Below are 22,716 nucleotides of genomic sequence, written 5' to 3'. Positions count from 1 at the left end.
CCTAAGTGTAACTGTTACCCTGCTGCTTCTGTATGGTTAACCTAACCCTAAGTGTATCTGTTACCCTGCTGCTTCTGTATAGTTAACCTAACCCTAAGTGTATCTGTTACCCTGCTGCTTCTGTATGGCTAACCTAACCCTAAGTGTAACTGTTACCCTGCCGCTTCTGTATGGTTAACCTAACCCTAAGTGTATCTGTTACCCTGCTGCTTCTGTATGGTTAACCTAATCCTAAGTGTAACTGTTACCCTTCTGTATGGTTAACCTAACGCTAAGTGTAACTGTTACCCTTCTGTATGGTTAACCTAACCCTAAGTGTATCTGTTACCCTGCTGCTTCTGTATGGTTAACCTAACCCTAAGTGTATCTGTTACCCTGCTGCTTCTGTATGGTTAACCTAACCCTAAGTTTATCTGTTACCCTGCTGCTTCTGTATGGTTAACCTAACCCTAAGTGTATCTATTACCCTGCTGCTTCTGTATAGTTAACCTAACCCTAAGTGTATCTGTTACCCTGCTGCTTCTGTATGGCTAACCTAACCCTAAGTGTATCTGTTACCCTACTGCTTCTGTATGGCTAACCTAACCCTAAGTTTATCTGTTACCCTGCTGCTTCTGTATGGCTAACCTAACCCTAAGTGTATCTGTTACCCTGCTGCTTCTGTATGGTTAACCTAACCCTAAGTGTATCTGTTACCCTGCTGCTTCTGTATGGCTAACCTAACCCTAAGGGTAACTGTTACCCTGCTGCTTCTGTATGGCTAACCTAACCCTAAGTGTATCTGTTACCCTGCTGCTTCTGTATGGCTAACCTAACCCTAAGTGTATCTGTTACCCTGCTGCTTCTGTATGGTTAACCTAACCCTAAGTGTAACTGTTACCCTGCTGCTTCTGTATGGTTAACCTAACCCTAAGTGTATCTGTTACCCTGCTGCTTCTGTATGGCTAACCTAACCCTAAGTGTATCTGTTACCCTGCTGCTTCTGTATGGCTAACCTAACCCTAAGTGTATCTGTTACCCTGCTGCTTCTGTATGGCTAACCTAACCCTAAGTGTAACTGTTACCCTGCTGCTTCTGTATGGTTAACCTAACCCTAAGTGTAACTGTTACCCTGCGGCTTCTGTATGGATAACCTAACCCTAAGTGTATCTGTTACCCTGCTGCTTCTGTATGGTTAACCTAATCCTAAGTGTAACTGTTACCCTTCTGTATGGTTAACCTAACCCTAAGTGTAACTGTTACCCTTCTGTATGGCTAACCTAACCCTAAGTGTAACTGTTACCCTGCTGCTTCTGTATGGTTAACCTAACCCTAAGTGTATCTGTTACCCTGCTGCTTCTGTATGGCTAACCTAACCCTAAGTGTAACTGTTACCCTGCTGCTTCTGTATGGTTAACCTAACCCTAAGTGTATCTGTTACCCTGCTGCTTCTGTATAGTTAACCTAACCCTAAGTGTATCTGTTACCCTGCTGCTTCTGTATGGCTAACCTAACCCTAAGTTTAACTGTTACCCTGCTGCTTCTGTATGGTTAACCTAACCCTAAGTGTATCTGTTACCCTGCTGCTTCTGTATGGTTAACCTAATCCTAAGTGTAACTGTTACCCTTCTGTATGGTTAACCTAACGCTAAGTGTAACTGTTACCCTTCTGTATGGTTAACCTAACCCTAAGTGTATCTGTTACCCTGCTGCTTCTGTATGGTTAACCTAACCCTAAGTGTATCTGTTACCCTGCTGCTTCTGTATGGTTAAACTAACCCTAAGTTTATCTGTTACCCTGCTGCTTCTGTATGGTTAACCTAACCCTAAGTGTATCTATTACCCTGCTGCTTCTGTATAGTTAACCTAACCCTAAGTGTATCTGTTACCCTGCTGCTTCTGTATGGCTAACCTAACCCTAAGTGTAACTGTTACCCTGCTGCTTCTGTATGGTTAACCTAACCCTAAGTGTAACTGTTACCCTGCTGCTTCTGTATGGTTAACCTAACCCTAAGTGTATCTATTACCCTGCTGCTTCTGTATGGTTAACCTAACGCTAAGTGTAACTGTTACCCTGCTGCTTCTGTATGGCTAACTTAACCCTAAGTGTATCTGTTACCCTGCGGCTTCTGTATGGTTAACCCAACCCTAAGGGTAACTGTTACCCTGCGGCTTCTGTATGGCTAACCTAACCCTAAGGGTATCTGTTACCCTGCGGCTTCTGTATGGCTAACCTAACCCTAAGTGTATCTTTTACCCTGCTGCTTCTGTATGGCTAACCTATCCCTAAGTGTATCTGTTACCCTGCGGCTTCTGTATGGTTAACCTAACCCTAAGTGTATCTGTTACCCTGCTGCTTCTGTATGGCTAACCTAACCCTAAGTGTATCTGTTACCCTGCTGCTTCTGTATGGTTAACCTAACCCTAAGTGTATCTGTTACCCTGCTGCTTCTGTATGGTTAACCTAACCCTAAGTGTATCTGTTACCCTGCTGCTTCTGTATGGCTAACCTAACCCTAAGTGTATCTGTTACCCTGCTGCTTCTGTATAGTTAACCTAACCCTAAGTGTATCTGTTACCCTGCTGCTTCTGTATGGTTAACCTAACCCTAAGTGTATCTGTTACCCTGCTGCTTCTGTATGGTTAACCTAACCCTAAGTGTATCTGTTACCCTGCTGCTTCTGTATGGCTAACCTAACCCTAAGTGTATCTGTTACCCTGCTGCTTCTGTATGGCTAACCTAACCCTAAGTGTATCTGTTACCCTGCTGCTTCTGTATGGCTAACCTAACCCTAAGTGTATCTGTTACCCTGCTGCTTCTGTATGGCTAACCTAACCCTAAGGGTAACCGTTACCCTGCTGCTTCTGTATGGTTAACCTAACCCTAAGTGTATCTGTTACCCTGCTGCTTCTGTATGGTTAACCTAACCCTAAGTTTATCTGTTACCCTGCTGCTTCTGTATGGCTAACCTAACCCTAAGTGTATCTGTTACCCTGCTGCTTCTGTATGGCTAACCTAACCCTAAGTGTAACTGTTACCCTGCTGCTTCTGTATGGCTACCCTAAGGGTAACTGTTACCCTGCTGCTTCTGTATGGCTAACCTAACCCTAAGTGTATCTGTTACCCTGCTGCATCTGTATGGCTAACCTAACCCTAAGTGTATCTGTTACCCTGCTGCTTCTGTATGGTTAACCTAACCCTAAGTGTATCTATTACCCTGCTGCTTCTGTATGGCTAACCTAACCCTAAGTGTATCTGTTACCCTGCTGCTTCTGTATGGCTAACCTAACCCTAAGTGTATCTGTTACCCTGCTGCTTCTGTATGGTTAACCTAACCCTAAGTGTATCTATTACCCTGCTGCTTCTGTATGGTTAACCTAACCCTAAGTTTATCTGTTACCCTGCTGCTTCTGTATGGTTAACCTAACCCTAAGTGTATCTATTACCCTGCTGCTTCTGTATGGTTAACCTAACCCTAAGTGTATCTGTTACCCTGCGGCTTCTGTATGGTTAACCTAACCCTAAGTGTATCTGTTACCCTGCTGCTTCTGTATGGTTTACATAACCCTAAGTGTATCTGTTACCCTGCTGCTTCTGTATGGCTAACCTAACCCTAAGTGTATCTGTTACCCTGCGGCTTCTGTATGGTTAACCTAACCCTAAGTGTATCTGTTACCCTGCTGCTTCTGTATGGCTAACCTAACCCTAAGTGTATCTATTACCCTGCTGCTTCTGTATGGTTAACCTAACCCTAAGTGTATCTGTTACCCTGCTGCTTCTGTATGGTTAACCTAACCCTAAGTGTATCTGTTATCCTGCGGCTTCTGTATGGTTAACCTAACCCTAAGTGTATCTGTTACCCTGCTGCTTCTGTATGGTTAACCTAACCCTAAGTGTAACCGTTACCCTGCTGCTTCCGTTTGGTTAACATAACATTATTATTATTTTAATTTGATCTGCAGTTTATTAACACTTGTGCTTTCTTCTTCTCTATCTACAGGGCTGTTCTTTACCATATAGCGCTATGCTTGGCCTTGGCATCATCCTGGTTCTCTGCCTCAGTGCAGTTAACAGTCAGTTTCCAAGAGTCTGCACCACTGACGCTGCTTTTCGTACCAAGAGCTGTTGCCCTCTTTGGAAAGACAAAAGTCCATGTGGGTCTCGCTCGGGTCGAGGACGTTGTCAAGATTTAGTGGCTTTAAGAGGTAAAGTTCCTCAATATAACGACGACCGATTCAACTGGCCACAGAACTATTATGACCATACCTGTGAGTGCTATGGTAATTTTGGTGGCTTTGACTGTGGTGACTGCAAGTTCGGTTATTTTGGGGACAAGTGTGATCGTAAAAAGATTGTTGTTCGGAGAGAGATCAGAGAGTTGTCTGTATTAGAGAGAAAAAGATTCTTCAGTTATCTGGCTCTGGCTAAGACCACAAAAAGTAAAGACTTTGTTATCCTGAGCACTGGAGACCGACACCATCGAGAAACATATCGCTTTGTGGATGCTTCTCTTTACGATATCTTTTCATGGACCCATTATTACGCCATGAAGCCAATTATGACAAACAGCACATTTAATCCTAATAAAAACTTTGCCCATCAGGGTCCTTCTTTTCCTGGTTGGCATCGTCTGGGGATTTTGTTTTTGGAGAGGCAGATTCAGCTTATGACCGGAGATGAAAACTTTGCTGTTCCGTATTATGACTGGCGATCAGACGAGAACTGCACAATCTGTACCGATGACTTTCTGGGGACCAATGATGAACAGGGGCTCCTCAACCCATACTCACACTTTTCTTTTTGGAGGGTGAGTCACATTTTATTAGAAAACTTAAACTGAAATAATCACAAATATAGCTTATTCTAGGACATAACCATATCTTACCCTGGGATATAACCATAGCTTATCCTAGAATATATCCATAGCTTATCCTGGGATATAACCATAGCTTACCCTGGGATATACCCATATTTTATCCTGGGATATAACCATAGCTTATCCTGGGATATAACAATAGCTTTCCCTGGGATATACCCATATTTTAACCCTAACAATCATAGCTTATTTCCAGGGATATAATCATATTTTACCCTAGGCTATAATCATAGCTTATCCTGGTATATATATCTTTTTCTGGAATATAATCATAGCTTATCCTGGGCTATAACCATAGTTTATCTTGGGATAAAACCATATCTTACCCTGGGATATCACCCTATCTTCAATGGGATATCACCATAGGTTATCCTGGTATATAATCATATCTTACCCTGGGATATAATCATATATCTTACCCTGGGATATAATCATATATCTTACCCTGGGATATAATCATATATCTTACCCTGGGATATAATCATATATCTTACACTGGGATATAATCATATATCTTACACTGGGATATAATCATATATCTTACACTGGTATATAATCATATCTTACCCAGGGATATAACCATGCATGCTGAAGGGTGTGCATGCCCAATGCCATGCATGCTGTGTGAGTGAAGGGTGTGCATACCCAATGCCATGCATGCTGTGTGAGTGAAGGGTGTGCATGCCCAATGCCATACATGCTGTGTGAGTGAAGGGTGTGCATACCCAATGCTGTGCATGCTGTGTGAGTGAAAGGTGTGCGTGCCCAATGCTGTGTGAGTAAAGGGTGTGCATTTCCAATGCCATGCATGCTGTGTGAGTTAAGGGTGTGCATACCCAATGCTGTACGAGTAAAGGGTGTGCGTGCCCAATGCCGTTCATGCTGTGTGAGTGAAGGGTGTGCGTGCCCAATGCCGTGCATGCTGTGTGAGTGAAGGGTGTGCGTGCCCAATGCCGTTCATGCTGTGTGAGTGAAGTGGTATGTAGGTGTGTAATGCACGCTGCAGAGTCAGGTATATAGAGGTGTGTAATGCACGCTGCACAATCAGGTATATATATAGGTGTGTAATATAAGCTGTACAGAAAGGTATATATATATATATATATATATATATATATATATATATATATATATATATATATGTGTGTAATGTACGCTGTACAATCAGGTATATATAGGTGTGTAATGTACGCTGCACAGTCAGGTATATATAGGTGTGTAATGTACGCTGCACAGTCAGGTATATATAGGCGTGTAATGCACGCTGCACAGTCAGGTATATATAGGTGTGTAATGTACGCTGTACAATCAGGTATATATAGGCGTGTAATGCACGCTGCACAGTCAGGTATATATAGGTGTGTAATGTACGCTGTACAATCAGGTATATATAGGTGTGTAATGTACGCTGCACAGTCAGGTATATATAGGTGTGTAATGTACGCTGCAGAATCAGGTATATATAGGTGTGTAATGTACGCTGCACAATCAGGTATATATAGGTGTGTAATGTACGCTGTACAATCAGGTATATATAGGTGTGTAATGTACGCTGCACAGTCAGGTATATATATAGGCGTGTAATGCACGCTGCACAGTCAGGTATATATAGGTGTGTAATGTACGCTGTACAATCAGGTATATATAGGTGTGTAATGTACGCTGCACAGTCAGGTATATATAGGTGTGTAATGTACGCTGCAGAATCAGGTATATATAGGTGTGTAATGTACGCTGCACAGTCAGGTATATATAGGTGTGTAATGTACGCTGCAGAATCAGGTATATATAGGTGTGTAATGTACGCTGCAGAATCAGGTATATATAGGTGTGTAATGTACGCTGCACAATCAGGTATATATAGGTGTGTAATGTACGCTGTACAATCAGGTATATATAGGTGTGTAATGTACGCTGCACAGTCAGGTATATATATAGGCGTGTAATGCACGCTGCACAGTCAGGTATATATAGGTGTGTAATGTACGCTGTACAATCAGGTATATATAGGTGTGTAATGTACGCTGCACAGTCAGGTATATATAGGTGTGTAATGTACGCTGCAGAATCAGGTATATATAGGTGTGTAATGTACGCTGCACAGTCAGGTATATATAGGTGTGTAATGTACGCTGTACAATCAGGTATATATAGGTGTGTAATGCACGCTGCACAGTCAGGTATATATAGGTGTGTAATGTACGCTGCAGAATCAGGTATATATAGGTGTGTAATGCACGCTGCACAGTCAGGTATATATATAGGTGTAGATGGGGGTGGAGGTGAGCGCCAAAAAAGGCTGAGGTAGGGAATGGGGACACCTGTTAGACTGATAGAGCGGTGTCCACAATGTAGGTTCTCTTGTTGACGTTGGTGGAATCGATGTACAAATAGTATAATAACTATAAATTAGTTGTAAACTTTAAGAATGTATATCAATGTTTAATCCACACAAAAATGTTAAAATATCTCAGATCTACTTAAAAACATACACAGTCCTAAAAATAGGAATAAAAATAACAATCATATAAAATCATGGATCCATGTTACAATAAAATAAATGCAAAAAATGGGAATGCACAATAAAAACCTTTTTGCAATAATTGATCTTATAGACCAAGTATCCTAATTAGGCCAGGTGTCCTAATTGGAGTAGTTTAATTAGAAACAGTCCAGATGGTGGTGAATGTTCTTATGGTTATATTTGTCCAATTAAATCACAATATGGCAAAAAAATTAGTGTCTCTGTCCGTGACCAATTCTGAAATAATTCCAAAGCAGTCCTGTGCCTGAAATGGTGAGAAAATGGAAAATCCAAAAATGTGTGATCACTTAATGTGAAAAAAAGGGGAAAAAATGTAGAAAAATGTAGAAAAATGTAGAAAAAATGTGTAACCTTGCAAAAAATGTGAGAATCCTCCAGTTTATGTGGCAAAAAGTGAGTATTCAAGGTGATTAAAAAAGTGTCCAATGTGATATAGTGATTTCTGTGCAATGAAGTTGTAGCTCAGTATGATCCAATCAAAAACCAAATAACATTGTGCAAAAACCTGTAAAGAAAACAAACAATACTATAATATATACAAACTGTTAAGTGGGTATATCAGTATTATGCTTACTCAAATCAGTCGACGCGTTTCGGCCATGTACTCCTGGCCTTTATCAAGACTAACATTGTGAGTAAGCTGAGAGAATTTATAGGAGCTGTTGCTAATGTTTGGGCGCCAAAAAGCTAGTAGGCCACGCCCCCTTCCTGTTAGGTGCATTGTGGGTATGGGCAAAAGTTTAGTTTTAAAATGTACTCTTAAAAGATCAAAATATTAATTTATGAGTCTTAACTATTATTGTGTTCTTGGGGCCATTTCAATTTGGGCTATTTGCTTTGTCTATGTGCCCTTAGTTGGCATCCTAAGTATGATAAATTTGTATTCCACCTACACTTCCGGTTTCGCTAGTGTTTGTCATGTTTACTTCCGGTTTTTCTAATGTTGGCTCATATCCTGTGGGTTAGTGATGCTATCATACTTCGATAGCTATCTATTTAGGTATTGACCTAACTCCCTTTGTATATCATATGGCGACTACTTTATCTTTTAGCTAAAGCTGCCTTTACTTTCATTCTTTCTCTTTATTACCTCTGTTCGGCACATATTTATACTTCCGGTTAGCGCATATTAGCACTTCCGGTTTCGCTATGTCATAGCACTTCCGGTTTCTGTTGTTTTCCGGTATCGTGATTGTCTAATACTTCCGGTTTCGATAGGTTACACTACCACACAGAGACTAATGTGAGAATAAATCTAAGCTGCCTATTAATAAGTGCTGGATATATGGCGGTATGTTTGGGTACATGAGTGAATATTGTGATGTAACCAAATCCAAGTACCTATGGTATAGTTTGTGTTACCATACTCAGACTCGAGTAAATTAGTAAAACAATTTTAAATTATATAAATTTAAAATTTAAAATAAAATAATATAAGATAATTAAAATATTAAAATAATCTAAATAATCCAAAATACAGTTCACCAAAAATACAATAAAAATACAATCGGGTTACATGGAATAAGATAAAATGAAATCAGGATAACACTGATACTAATAGAATGCCATATGGAACTGGCTATACAATGAATACCTCCTAAAATCAGAGTGACAGTAGTACAAATAACTGCTCAAGCTCATATTTCAACAGAATGCCAAATCAAAAATGGTTTCAAATTGCTTAAAATATGTTCAAACTTCTTAAAATACCCCAAACTTTTCTAAAAGCTTTTAGAATATTTTTAAAATACAAAATCCCAGAATTATTATAATCCTCATTGTATTAGTATTTAAAATTAATATTATAATTAAAACTTTAAACATAACATGATTGTAAAACCAGATAGGACCATATAATGTAGACACTAGATGGGGCCAATGTGTGGGATGCTTCAATAATGGGAGAGGACTGGGAAGACAGTGGAGGTCTCTTTTCTATTACGCACATAGGTAAGTAAACCCGTCTTATAGAAGGGAATCCATGCTATCAGTATACCTACACTTGTCAGGTGGAAAAGACCTGATAGGATCTATGTTTCTGGGTGAGGTGGATAGAAGTGAGCTGTGATTTGATGGAGCATAGGTGACTCTATTAATCAATGATTAAACTCTATTTTGTGAGGCTGAATAAGTGCGAGAGGTCTTCCCTATTATTCAGACCCTTTGGGTACAAACTGTTCAGTGAGAAAATCCATTTGGACTCGTGTAAGAGTAATTTTTGTTCGTGGTTACCCCCTCTCCAATTTTTTCTCACTATTTCTATTCCACAGAATTTCATATCTCTGATGTTTCCTCCATGTTTTATTGTAAAGTGTTTGTATAGTGCTGTATCTATTCTTTTTTTCTCTATACATAGTATGTGCTCCCTCATTCTGTCTTTCAATTGTCTGGAAGTTTGTCCTACATATTGTAATTTGCATGGACATTCAATAAGATATATGACATTATGGTCTCCACATCTTATTAGATCGTTGATCATAAATTTTTCCTTCATATGTGCAGATGAGAATGAGGTTGTTTTCCAGCCATTTCTGCACGCTTTACAATTCGGGCACGGGAAAAAACCTTTTATCTTCTTGTTATATTGACCTACCACTGCACCCATTTTCTGTTTAGGTATATATAGGTGTGTAATGTACGCTGCAGAATCAGGTATATATAGGTGTGTAATGTACACTGCACAGTCAGGTATATATAGGTGTGTAATGTACGCTGCACAGTCAGGTATATATAGGTGTGTAATGCACGCTGCACAGTCAGGTATATATATAGGTGTGTAATGTACGCTGCACAATCAGGTATATATAGGTGTGTAATGTATGATGCACAGTCAGGTATATATAGGTGTGTAATGTACTCTGCACAATAAGGTATATATATAGGTGTGTAATGTACGCTGCACAATCAGGTATATATAGGTGTGTAATGCACGCTGTACAGTTTGGTATATATATATAGGTGTGTAATGCACGCTGCACAGTCAGGTATATATAGGTGTGTAATGCACGCTGTACAGTCAGGTATATATATAGGTGTGTAATGTACGCTGCACAATCAGGTATATATAGGTGTGTAATGTATGATGCACAGTCAGGTATATATAGGTGTGTAATGTACTCTGCACAGTCAGGTATATATAGGTGTGTAATGTATGCTGCACAGTCAGGTATATATAGGTGTGTAATGTATGCTGCACAGTCAGGTATATATAGGTGTGTAATGTATGATGCACAGTCAGGTATATATAGGTGTGTAATGCACGCTGCACAGTCAGGTATATATAGGTGTGTAATGTACGCTGCACAGTCAGGTATATATAGGTGTGTAATGTACGCTGCACAGTCAGGTATATATAGGTGTGTAATGCACGCTGCACAGTCAGGTATATATAGGTGTGTAATGCACGCTGCACAGTCAGGTATATATAGGTGTGTAATGCACGCTGCACAGTCAGGTATATATAGGTGTGTAATGCACGCTGCACAGTCAGGTATATATAGGTGTGTAATGCACGCTGCACAGTCAGGTATATATAGGTGTGTAATGTACGCTGCACAGTCAGGTATATATAGGTGTGTAATGTACGCTGCACAGTCAGGTATATATATAGGCGTGTAATGCACGCTGCACAGTCAGGTATATATAGGTGTGTAATGTACGCTGCACAGTCAGGTATATATAGGTGTGTAATGTACGCTGCACAGTCAGGTATATATATAGGCGTGTAATGCACGCTGCACAGTCAGGTATATATAGGTGTGTAATGCACTCTGCACAATAAGGTATATATATAGGTGTGTAATGTACGCTGCACAGTCAGGTATATATAGGTGTGTAATGTACGCTGCACAGTAAGGTATATATAGGTGTGTAATGTACGCTGCACAGTCAGGTATATATAGGTGTGTAATGCACGCTGTACAGTCAGGTATATATATAGGTGTGTAATGTACGCTGCGCAATCAGGTATATATAGGTGTGTAATGTACTCTGCACAGTCAGGTATATATAGGTGTGTAATGTATGCTGCACAGTCAGGTATATATAGGTGTGTAATGTATGATGCACAGTCAGGTATATATAGGTGTGTAATGCACGCTGCACAGTCAGGTATATATAGGTGTGTAATGTACGCTGCACAGTCAGGTATATATAGGTGTGTAATGTACGCTGCACAGTCAGGTATATATAGGTGTGTAATGCACGCTGTACAGTCAGGTATATATATAGGTGTGTAATGTACGCTGCACAATCAGGTATATATATAGGTGTGTAATGTACGCTGCACAATCAGGTATATATAGGTGTGTAATGTATGATGCACAGTCAGGTATATATAGGTGTGTAATGTACTCTGCACAGTCAGGTATATATAGGTGTGTAATGTATGCTGCACAGTCAGGTATATATAGGTGTGTAATGTATGATGCACAGTCAGGTATATATAGGTGTGTAATGCACGCTGCACAGTCAGGTATATATAGGTGTGTAATGTACGCTGCACAGTCAGGTATATATAGGTGTGTAATGTACGCTGTACAGTCAGGTATATATAGGTGTGTAATGCACGCTGCACAGTCAGGTATATATAGGTGTGTAATGCACGCTGCACAGTCAGGTATATATAGGTGTGTAATGCACGCTGCACAGTCAGGTATATATAGGTGTGTAATGTACGCTGCACAGTCAGGTATATATAGGTGTGTAATGCACGCTGCACAGTCAGGTATATATAGGTGTGTAATGTACGCTGCACAGTCAGGTATATATAGGTGTGTAATGTACGCTGCACAGTCAGGTATATATATAGGCGTGTAATGCACGCTGCACAGTCAGGTATATATAGGTGTGTAATGTACTCTGCACAATAAGGTATATATATAGGTGTGTAATGTACGCTGCACAGTCAGGTATATATAGGTGTGTAATGTACGCTGCACAGTCAGGTATATATAGGTGTGTAATGTACGCTGCACAGTCAGGTATATATAGGTGTGTAATGTACGCTGCACAGTCAGGTATATATATAGGTGTGTAATGTACGCTGCACAGTCAGGTATATATAGGTGTGTAATGCACGCTGCACAGTCAGGTATATATAGGTGTGTAATGCACGCTGCACAGTCAGGTATATATAGGTGTGTAATGTACGCTGCACAGTCAGGTATATATAGGTGTGTAATGTACGCTGCACAGTCAGGTATATATAGGTGTGTAATGTACGCTGCACAGTCAGGTATATATATAGGTGTGTAATGTACGCTGCACAGTCAGGTATATATAGGTGTGTAATGCACGCTGCACAGTCAGGTATATATAGGTGTGTAATGCACGCTGCACAGTCAGGTATATATAGGTGTGTAATGCACGCTGCACAGTCAGGTATATATAGGTGTGTAATGCACGCTGTACAGTCAGGTATATATATAGGTGTGTAATGTGCGCTGCACAATCAGGTATATATAGGTGTGTAATGCACGCTGCACAGTCAGGTATATATAGGTGTGTAATGTATGCTGCACAGTCAGGTATATATAGGTGTGTAATGTATGCTGCACAGTCAGGTATATATAGGTGTGTAATGTACGCTGCACAGTCAGGTATATATAGGTGTGTAATGTATGCTGCACAGTCAGGTATATATAGGTGTGTAATGTACGCTGCACAGTCAGTTATATAGAGGTGTGTAATGCACGCTGCACAGTCAGGTATATATAGGTGTGTAATGTATGCTGCACAGTCAGGTATATATAGGTGTGTAATGTACGCTGTACAGTCAGGTATATATAGGTGTGTAATGTACGCTGTACAGTCAGGTATATATAGGTGTGTAATGTATGCTGCACAGTCAGGTATATATAGGTGTGTAATGTACGCTGCACAGTCAGTTATATAGAGGTGTGTAATGCACGCTGCACAGTCAGGTATATATAGGTGTGTAATGTATGCTGCACAGTCAGGTATATATAGGTGTGTAATGTACGCTGTACAGTCAGGTATATATAGGTGTGTAATGTACGCTGTACAGTCAGGTATATATAGGTGTGTAATGTATGCTGCACAGTCAGGTATATATAGGTGTGTAATGTACGCTGTACAATCAGGTATAAAAAAATGGAAGCACATGATCAGGCTTACTCATGCGTTTCAAAATGGCGCTTATTGGCTTCTGGGGAACTGTACGTGTTGCTATGCACGTCCCCCAGTCGGCTCAATCGGCAATTGTACACATAAGGAAGCAGGATGCTGCTGCATGTCGTCCTAAGGGCGTCTAGGGGTTAACATTCTTTTTACTGCAATTGTTTATTAAAAGCAAAACTCAAACCACCATTTCACTTATTGAAAGAGCAAATCTGGACTTTAGTCTACAAACAAGGCGGCAAACCGTGGTCATACTATCAGTATAAAGTACATTGTTTTGAAGCTGTTATCGGCTAACGCCAAATAGGGAAATATATGCAGCAGGGTTAGCCTCCATACATCAGCAGGGTGCATTTAGATTATATTTTGCAATGATGTTTGATACAGTGCCACATGAGAAATTATTGTACAAAATTATGGAACTGGGAATAGCTAAAAAATATGTTAGCTGGTGGATAAATAATTTGATAAAAGACAAAGCAATGTGTTGCTGTAAAAGGATCATACGCAGATTGGACAAAAGTATATAGGGGGGTACCCCAGGGATCAGTGATGGGTCCTGTTCTTTTTAATATTTTTATAAATGACTTGGAAGAAGGATAAAATGTTATCTTTTGCAAAAATAGAGATGTTGCCAAATTGTGTAAGGCGATTACATCAGTGCAGGATATAATTGCTTAGTAAGGGGATTTACAAAAATTTAAGGAATGGGCTAGTAAATGGCAAATGAGATTTTATATTAGTAAATGTAAGGGTCTACATTTTGGAAGTAAAAATATGCAAAACAATGAAAAACAGAGAAGGAAAAGGATGTAGGCGTACTTATAAATAACAAGCTAAAAATGAGTGCACAATGCCAGGAAGCAGCTTCTAACCCTAGAAAGATACTAGCATGTATATGTCTATAAAATAGGCAAAAAACATAATTCTCTTTCTATATAAATCCATGATAAGACCTCGCCTTGAGTATGGGGATCTATTCTGGGGGACACTGCAGAATTAGAAAAAGTTGAGAGAAGGGCCACAAAACTAATAAGGGGAATGGAGGATGTAAACTATGAAGAGAGAAGTTTGCCAAACTGGGTCTGTTTACTTTAGAAATAAAAAAGGCGGTTGAGAGGTGATACGATTATTATATATAATTAGATTTAAGGCCCATATAGAGTTGGCAGAAGCCCTGCTTATTTCATGGCAGTTGTTTGTGACAAAAGGTGACAATTTAAGGCTAAGGAATGGAGGTTTAACTTTCAGCAACGTAAATGTTTTTTTCACTCTTAGAGCAATCAAATTGTGGAACTTATTGCCTAAGGAGGTAGTGAAAGACATTATCTTAGAATTTTTTTTTAAAAAATGGCTTGGATCTATTTCTGGCTAAAACCAGAATTCATGGATATATGGATTGCTTGTTTTAAATGGGTCAGATTTATAACGGTTTAATGGTCAGCTTCTTTAGTGTAAATTAGACAGTCTTTGTATAGGATGAACTCGGTGGACTGCAGCCTTCCCCAACTATTAACCCTTCAACCTTTATCTACAATGTTACTATGTTAGAAAATCCAAATTCTTCTGAACATATTTACAAAGTCATTTTCATTCACCTTTCCTTCAGACAACTTAGAAGACAAGCACCTAGATTATGAGTTACCAAACAGGGTGCGAAACGAATGCAACAAAAGTTGTATTATTTCACCCTCCATAGCGCTGCCATTACGAGTTTCTGAAAAGCCTCCTTGTGCGTGCTATATGTTGGCGTTAAGCTCCATAACGCACAAAAGCCAAGGGCTGAGAATATATGCTCTTGCACGCTTTCCCCCATAGACATCAATGGGGAGAGAGTGTTATTTTTTTTTCTAACACCTGAAGTGCGGAATGGCGATCACCGTAACGCAACCCCATTGATGTCTATAGGGGGAAAAAAAGAAGTTAGGTTAAAACCCAACACCCTAAAATAAACCCCAAGTCTCAACACCCCTAATCTGCTGCCCCCAACATCTCCGACGCCTAAATGAAGTTATTAACCCCTAATCTGCCGCCCGACATCTCTGCCACTGTAATAAAAGTTATTAACCCCCTATTCCGCCGCTCCCGACATCGCCGACACTATAATAAAGTTTTTAACCCCTATTTCGCTGCTCCCCGACATTGTCACCACTATAATAAAGTTATTAACCCCTATTCTGCACCCCCCGACATCGCAGCCACTAATAAAAGCTATTAACCCCTATTCTGCCACTCTGACATTGCCACCACTAAATGAAGTTATTAACCCCTAAACCTCTGGCCTCCCACATATCTTCCACTAAATAAACCTATTAACCTCTAAACTGCCAGCCCCCCCACATCGCAAAGCACTAAATTAAACTATTAACCCCTAAACCTAACACCTACCTAACTTTAAATTAAAATTACAATCTATTTTAATAAATCAAAACTTACCTGTGAAATAAAAAGAAACCCAACAATAAACTATAAATTAACCTAACCTTACTATTCTAATAAAATTAAAAACAACTACCAATAAAAATATCTAAATTACATTTTTTTTTAAAAACCGAACACTACGAAAAAAATTAAAAATCTAAAAATTACAACTAAAAAAATCCCCAAAACCTACGAAAATGTTTAAAAACATAATTTATGTAAGAACTTACCTGATAAATTCATTTCTTTCATATTGGCAAGAGTCCATGAGCTAGTGACATATGGGATATACATTCCTACCAGGAGGGGCAAAGTTTCCCAAACCTCAAAATGCCTATAAATACACGCCTCACCACACCCACAATTCAGTTTTACAAATAGCCAAGTAGTGGGGTGATAGAAAAAGGAGTAGAACGCATCAAAAAAGGAACTGGAAATATAATTGTGCTTTATACAAAAAAATCATAACCACCATAAAAAGGGTGGGCCTCAAGGACTCTTGCTAATATGAAAGAAATGAATTTATCAAGTAAGATCTTACATAAATTATGTTTTCTTTCATGTAATTGGCAAGAGTCCATGAGCTAGTGACGTATGGGATAGAAATAACCAGGATGTGGAACTCCACTCAAGAGTCACCAGAGAGGGAGGGATAAAATAAAAACAGCCATTTTACGCTGAAAAAATTAAATCCACATCCAAAAAAATACGTTTTTCTTATAATAGAAAAGAAAAAATTTAAAACATAAGCAGAGGAATCAAACTGAAACAGCTGCCTGAAGAACGTTTCTACCAAAATCTGCTTCCGAAGAGGCAAATACATCAAAACGGTAGAATTTAGTAAATGTATGTAAAGAAGACCAAGTTGCTGCTTTGCAAATCTGATCAACTGAAGCTTCATTCTTAAAAGCCCACGAAGTGGAGACTGATCTAGTAGAATGAGCTGTAATTCTCTGAGGCGGGGCCTGACCTGACTCCAAATAAGCCTGATGAATCAAAAGCTTTAACCAGGATGCCAAGGAAACGGCGGAAGCTTTCTGACCTTTCCTAGAACCAGAAAAGACAACAAATAGACTATAGTCCGCAAAACTGACTTATCCTGATGGAAAAATCAGAAAAGGAGACTCACAAGAAAGAGCAGATAATTCGGAAACTCTTCTAGCTGAAGAGATAGCCAAAAGGAACAACACTTTCCAAGAAAGTAGTTTAATATCCAAAGAATGCATAGGCTCAAAAGGAGGACTCTGTAAAGCCTTCAAAACCAAAATTAAGACTCCAAGGAGGAGAGATTTATTTAATGACAGGCTTGATACGGACCAAATCCTGTACAAAACAGTGAATATCAGGAAGCTTGGCAATCTTTCTGTGAAATAAAACAGAAAGAGCAGAGATTTGTCCCTTCAAGGAACTTGCAGAGAAACCTTTATCCAAACCATCCTGAAGGAACTGTAAAATTCTACGATTTCTTAAAGAATGCTAGGAGAATTTATGAGAAGAACACCATGAAATATAAGTCTTCCAAACTTGATAATAAATCTTCCTAGAAACAGATTTAGGGACCTGTAACATAGTATTAATCACTGAGTCAGAGAAACCTCTATGACTAAGCGTTCAATTTCCATACCTTCAAATTTAACGATTTGAGATCCTGATGGAAAAATGGTCCTTGAGACAGAAGGTCTGGTCTTAAAGGAAGTGGCCAAGGTTGGCAACTGGACATCTGGACAAGATCCGCATACCAGAACCTGTGAGGCCATGCTGGTGCTACCAGAAACACAGACGATTGTTCCATGATTATCTTGGAGATCACTCTTGGAAGAAGAACTAGAGGCAGAAAGATATAAGCAGGTTGGTAAAACCAAGGAACTGCTAATGCATCCATCGACTCCGCCTGAGGATCCCTGGACCTGGACAAGCACCTGGGAAGTTTCTTGTTTAGATGGGAAGCCATCAGATCTATTTCTGGAAGACCCCACATCTGAACAATCTTAAAAAACACATCTGGATGGAGACACCACTCCCCCGGATGTAAAGTCTGACGGCTGAGATAATCCGCTTCCCAATTGTCTACACCTGGGATATGTAACGCAGAAATTAGACAAGAGCTGGATTCCACCCAAGAAAGTATCCAAGATACTTCTTTCATAGCTAAGGGACTGTGAGTACCACCCATATGCCACAGTTGTGATATTGTCTGTCTGAAAACAAATGAATGGTTCTCCAACAGAGGCCAAACCTGAAGAGCCCTGAAAATAGCATGTGGTTCTAAAATATTGATTGGTAACCTCGCCTCTTGAGGTTTCCAAAACCCTTGTGCTGTCAGAGATCCCCAGACAGCTCCCCAACCTGAAAGACTTGCATCTGTTGTGATTACAGTCGAGGTTGGACGAACAAAAGAGGCTCCTTGAACTATACGATGGTGGTCTAACCACCAAGTCAGAGAGAGCCGAACATTGGGATTTAAGGATATTAACTGTGATATATTTGTATAATTCCTGCACCATTGTTTCAGCATCCAAAGCTGGAGAGGTCTCATATGAAAACGAGCAAAGGGGATTGTGTCCGATGCTATAGTCATGAGACCTAAAACTTCCATGCACATAGCTACTGAAGGTTCAGACAAGCTGAAACCAAATTTAATCGTCTCTTGTCTGTTACAGACAGAGTCATGGACACAATCTATCTGGAAACCTAAAATGGTGACCCTTGTCTGAGGAATCAAGAAACGTTTGGTAAATTGATCCTCCAACCATGTTTTTGAAGAAACAAAACTAGTTGATTTGTGTGAGATTTGGCAGAATGTAAAGACTGAGCTAGTACCAAGGTATCGTCCAAATAAGGAAACACCGCAATACCCTGTTCTCCGATTACAGAGATTAGGGCACCGAGAACCTTTAAAAAAATTCTTGGAGCTGTCGCTAGGCCAAGTGGAAGAGCAACAAATTGGTAATGCTTGTCTAGAAAAGAGAATCTCAGAAACCGATAGAGATCTGGATGAATCGGAATATGAAGATATGCATCCTCTAAGTCTATCATGGACATATAATGACCTTGCTGAACAAAATGCAGAATAGTGAAAGTTGGCACTCTTACAAAACGATTCAAAATTTTCAGATCCAGAACTGGCCTGAAAGAATTTTCTTTCTTTTGGACAATGAATAGATTTGAATAAAACCCCAGACCCTGTTCCTGAAACGGAACTGGTATGATTACCCCTGAAAGCTCTAGATCTGAAACACACTTCAGAAAAGCCTGAGCCTTCACTGGATTTGCTGGAATGTGTGAGAGAAAATCTCACAGGAGGTCATACTCTGAATCCTAATCAATACCCTTGAGAAACAATACTTTAAATCCAATGATTTTGGACAGAATTTACCCAAATGTTTTGGAATTTTTTTAATCTGCCCCCCACCAGCTGAGCTGGAATAAGGGCCGCACCATCATGCAGACTTGGGGGCGGGCTTTGGTTTCTTAAAAGGCTTGGATTTATTCCAACTTGAAGAAGGTTTCCAATTGGAACCATATTCTTTGGTGGAAGGATTGGCTTTCTGTTCCTTATTCTGTTGAAGAACAAAAATGATTAGAAGCTTTAGATTTACCCTTAGATCTTTTATCCTGAGGTAAAAAAACTCCCTTCCCCCCAGTGACAGTTGAAATAATTGAATCCAACTGAGAACCAAATAAATTGTTACCTTTGGAAAGAAGGAGATAGTAATCTCAATTTAGATACCATGTCAGCATTCCAATATTTGAGCCAAAAAGCTTTTCTAGCTAAAATAGCTAAAGACATATATTTAACATCAATTTTTATGTCAAAAATAGCATCACAGATAAAATGATTAGCACGTTGAAGCAAATGAACAATGCTAGACAAATCAGGATCTGTTCCCTGTTGCGCCAAGCTTTCCAACCAAAAAGTTGATGCAGCTGCAACATCAGCCATAGGAATGGCAGGCCTGAGAAAATAGCCAGAATATAAATAAGCTTTCCTTAGATAAGATTCAAGTTTCCTATCTAAAGGGTCCTTAAAAGAAGTACTATCTTCCATAGGAATAGTAGTACGTTTGGCAAGAGTAGAAGTAGCCCCATCAACTCTGGGGATTTTTTCCCAATCTAACTGCTGGCAAAGTATACAAATTTTTAAACCTAGAGGAAGGAATAAAAGAAGTACCAGGCCTATTCCATTCCTTTGAAATCATATCAGAAATAGCATCAGGAACTGGAAAAACCTCTGGAATAACCACAGGAGGTTTATAAACAGAGTTTACTAGTTTTAGTATCAAGAGGACTAGTTTCCTCAATATCCAGAGTAATCAACACCTCTTTTAACAAGTAACGAATATACTCCATCTTAAAGAGATAAGTAGATTTGTCAGTGTCAATGTCTGAGGTAGGACCTTCTGAATCAAATAGATCCTCATCAGAGGAGGATAATTCATTATGTTGTTGGTCATTTGAAATTTCATCAACTTTATGAGAAGTTTTAAAAGACCTTTTACGTTTATTAGAAGGCGAAATAGCAGACAAAGCCTTCTGAATCGCATAAGCAATAAAATCTTTTATATTCACAGGGCTATCATGTACATTAGATGTTGAAGGAACAACAGGCATTGCACTAGTACTGATGGATACATTCTCTGCATGTAAAAGCTTATTACAGCTGTTATATACTACAGCTTGAGATATAATCTCTGCTAACTTACAACAGATACACTTATCTTTGGTAGAACTGTTATCAGGCAGCAGGGATCCAACATTGGTTTCTGAGACAGGATCAGATTGAGACATCTTGCAAATATAAGAGAAAAAACAACATATAAAGCAGAATTATCAATTTCCTTATATGGCAGTTACAGGAATGGGAAAAAAATGCAAACAGCATAGCTAAAGGCAAGAGGCATATAGGAAGTGGGGTTTAATAATTAAATTATTTGGCGCCAAGTATGATGCGCAACGCAAAATAAAAATTTTTGGCGCTAACAACATCCGGAAATGACGCAACTCGCGTCATGGCAGGCGCAACCTTGTGCAAGGAAACCTGGCATCAACTAAGATGCCGGAAATGACAAATTTGCGTCACCGAATGTACCTTCGTGCCAAAAAAGTTCTCGCACCAAGAATGACGCAATAAATATCCGCATTTTGCGGCCTCACGAAAATTAATGAAAACAGTCAATTTTGAAGAAAAGACTATACCCCAGGTAAAAAAAAAAAAACTTCCTAAATATGTTTTTCCCAATTTGAAACTGCAAAAGGAAATATACATAAACCTGACTCATGGCAAATATAAGTACAATACATATATGTAGAACTTTACATTAATGCATAAAGTGCCAAACCATAGCTGAGAGTGTCTTAAGTAATGAAAACATACTTACCAAAAGACACCCATCCACATATAGCAGATAGCCAAACCAGTACTGAAACGGTTATCAGTAGAGGTAATGGAATATGAGAGTATATCTTCGATCTGAAATGGGAGGTAGGAGATGAATCTCTATGACCGATAACAGAGACCCTATGAAATAGATCTCCCGCAAGGAAAACCATTGCATTCAATAGGTGATACTTCCTTCACATCCCTCTGACATTCACTGTACTCTGAGAGGAACCGGGCTTCAAAATGTTGATAAGCGCATATCACAGAAGAAAATCAAGCACAAACTTACTTCACCACCTCCATAGGGAGGCAAATGGCCAGATTACGAGTTTTGCGTTAGAAGCTGTGCGGTGCCAACGAGCAGTTTTTTTCTCACCGCTCACTTACCTACAGCGCTGGTATTACGGGTTTTACGGCGTTAAAAGGCAAGAAGTGAGCGTTGAGCAAAATTGTGCTCCTTACCGCACTTCAATACCAGCGCTGCTTAAGTCAGCGGTGAGCTGGTCGTACGTGCTTGTGCATGATTTCCCCATAGGAATCAAAGGGGAGAGCCGGCTGAGAAAAAGTCTAACACCTGCCAAACAACAGCGTAAAACTCAGTAACGCAGCCCCATTGATTCCTATGGGGAAATAAAATTTATGTTTACACCTAACACCCTAACATGAACCCTGAGTCTAAACATCCCTAATCTTACACTTATTAACCCCTAATCTGCCACCTCCAACATCGCCGCCACCTACATTATATTTTTTAACCCCTAATCTACGGCTCTGGACATCGCTGACACTATAATAAACATTAACCCCTAAGCTGCTGCACTCCCGCCTCGCAAACATTAGTTAAATATTATTAACCCCTAATATGCTGTCCCTAACATCGTCGCCACCTACCTACATTTATTGACCCCTAATCGACCGCTCCGGACATCGCTGCCACCTACATTATACTTATTAACCCCTAATCTGCTGCCCCCAACATTGCCAACACCTACATTATTTTTATTAACCCCTAATCTGCTGCATCTAATGTCGGTGCAACCGCCACTATTCTAAATTTATTAACCCCTAAACCTAAGTCTAACCCTAACCCTAACACCCCCTAACTTAAATATAATTTAAATAAATCTAAAGAAAATTACTATCATTAACTAAATTATTCCTATTTAAAACTAAATACTTACCTAGAAAATAAACCCTAAGATAGCTACAATATAACTAATAGTTACATTGTATCTAGTTTAGGGTTTATTTTTATTTTACAGGCAAGTTTGTATTTATTTTAGCTAGGTAGAATAGTTACTAAATAGTTATTAACTATTTAATAACTACCTAGCTAAAATAAATACAAATTGACCTGTAAAATAAAACCTAAC

The 22,716-nt window shown here is 39.4% G+C and overlaps 1 protein-coding gene across 1 annotated transcript in view; it reads left to right on the top strand.

Moving 5' to 3' along the window:
• The first annotated feature begins 4,004 nt into the window (after positions 1-4,004).
• LOC128659663 (tyrosinase-like) overlaps positions 4,005-22,716 on the top strand; it is a 142,675-nt gene continuing 123,963 nt past the window's right edge. Inside the window, exon 1 of the mRNA XM_053713232.1 lies at positions 4,005-4,787. Coding sequence (XP_053569207.1) covers positions 4,005-4,787 — 783 coding nt within the window. The remainder of the gene's footprint in view (positions 4,788-22,716) is intronic.

This window comes from Bombina bombina, chromosome 5, assembly GCF_027579735.1.
Source record: "Bombina bombina isolate aBomBom1 chromosome 5, aBomBom1.pri, whole genome shotgun sequence".
NCBI lineage: Eukaryota > Metazoa > Chordata > Amphibia > Anura > Bombinatoridae > Bombina > Bombina bombina.
This window is presented reverse-complemented; position numbering and strand designations above follow the sequence as displayed.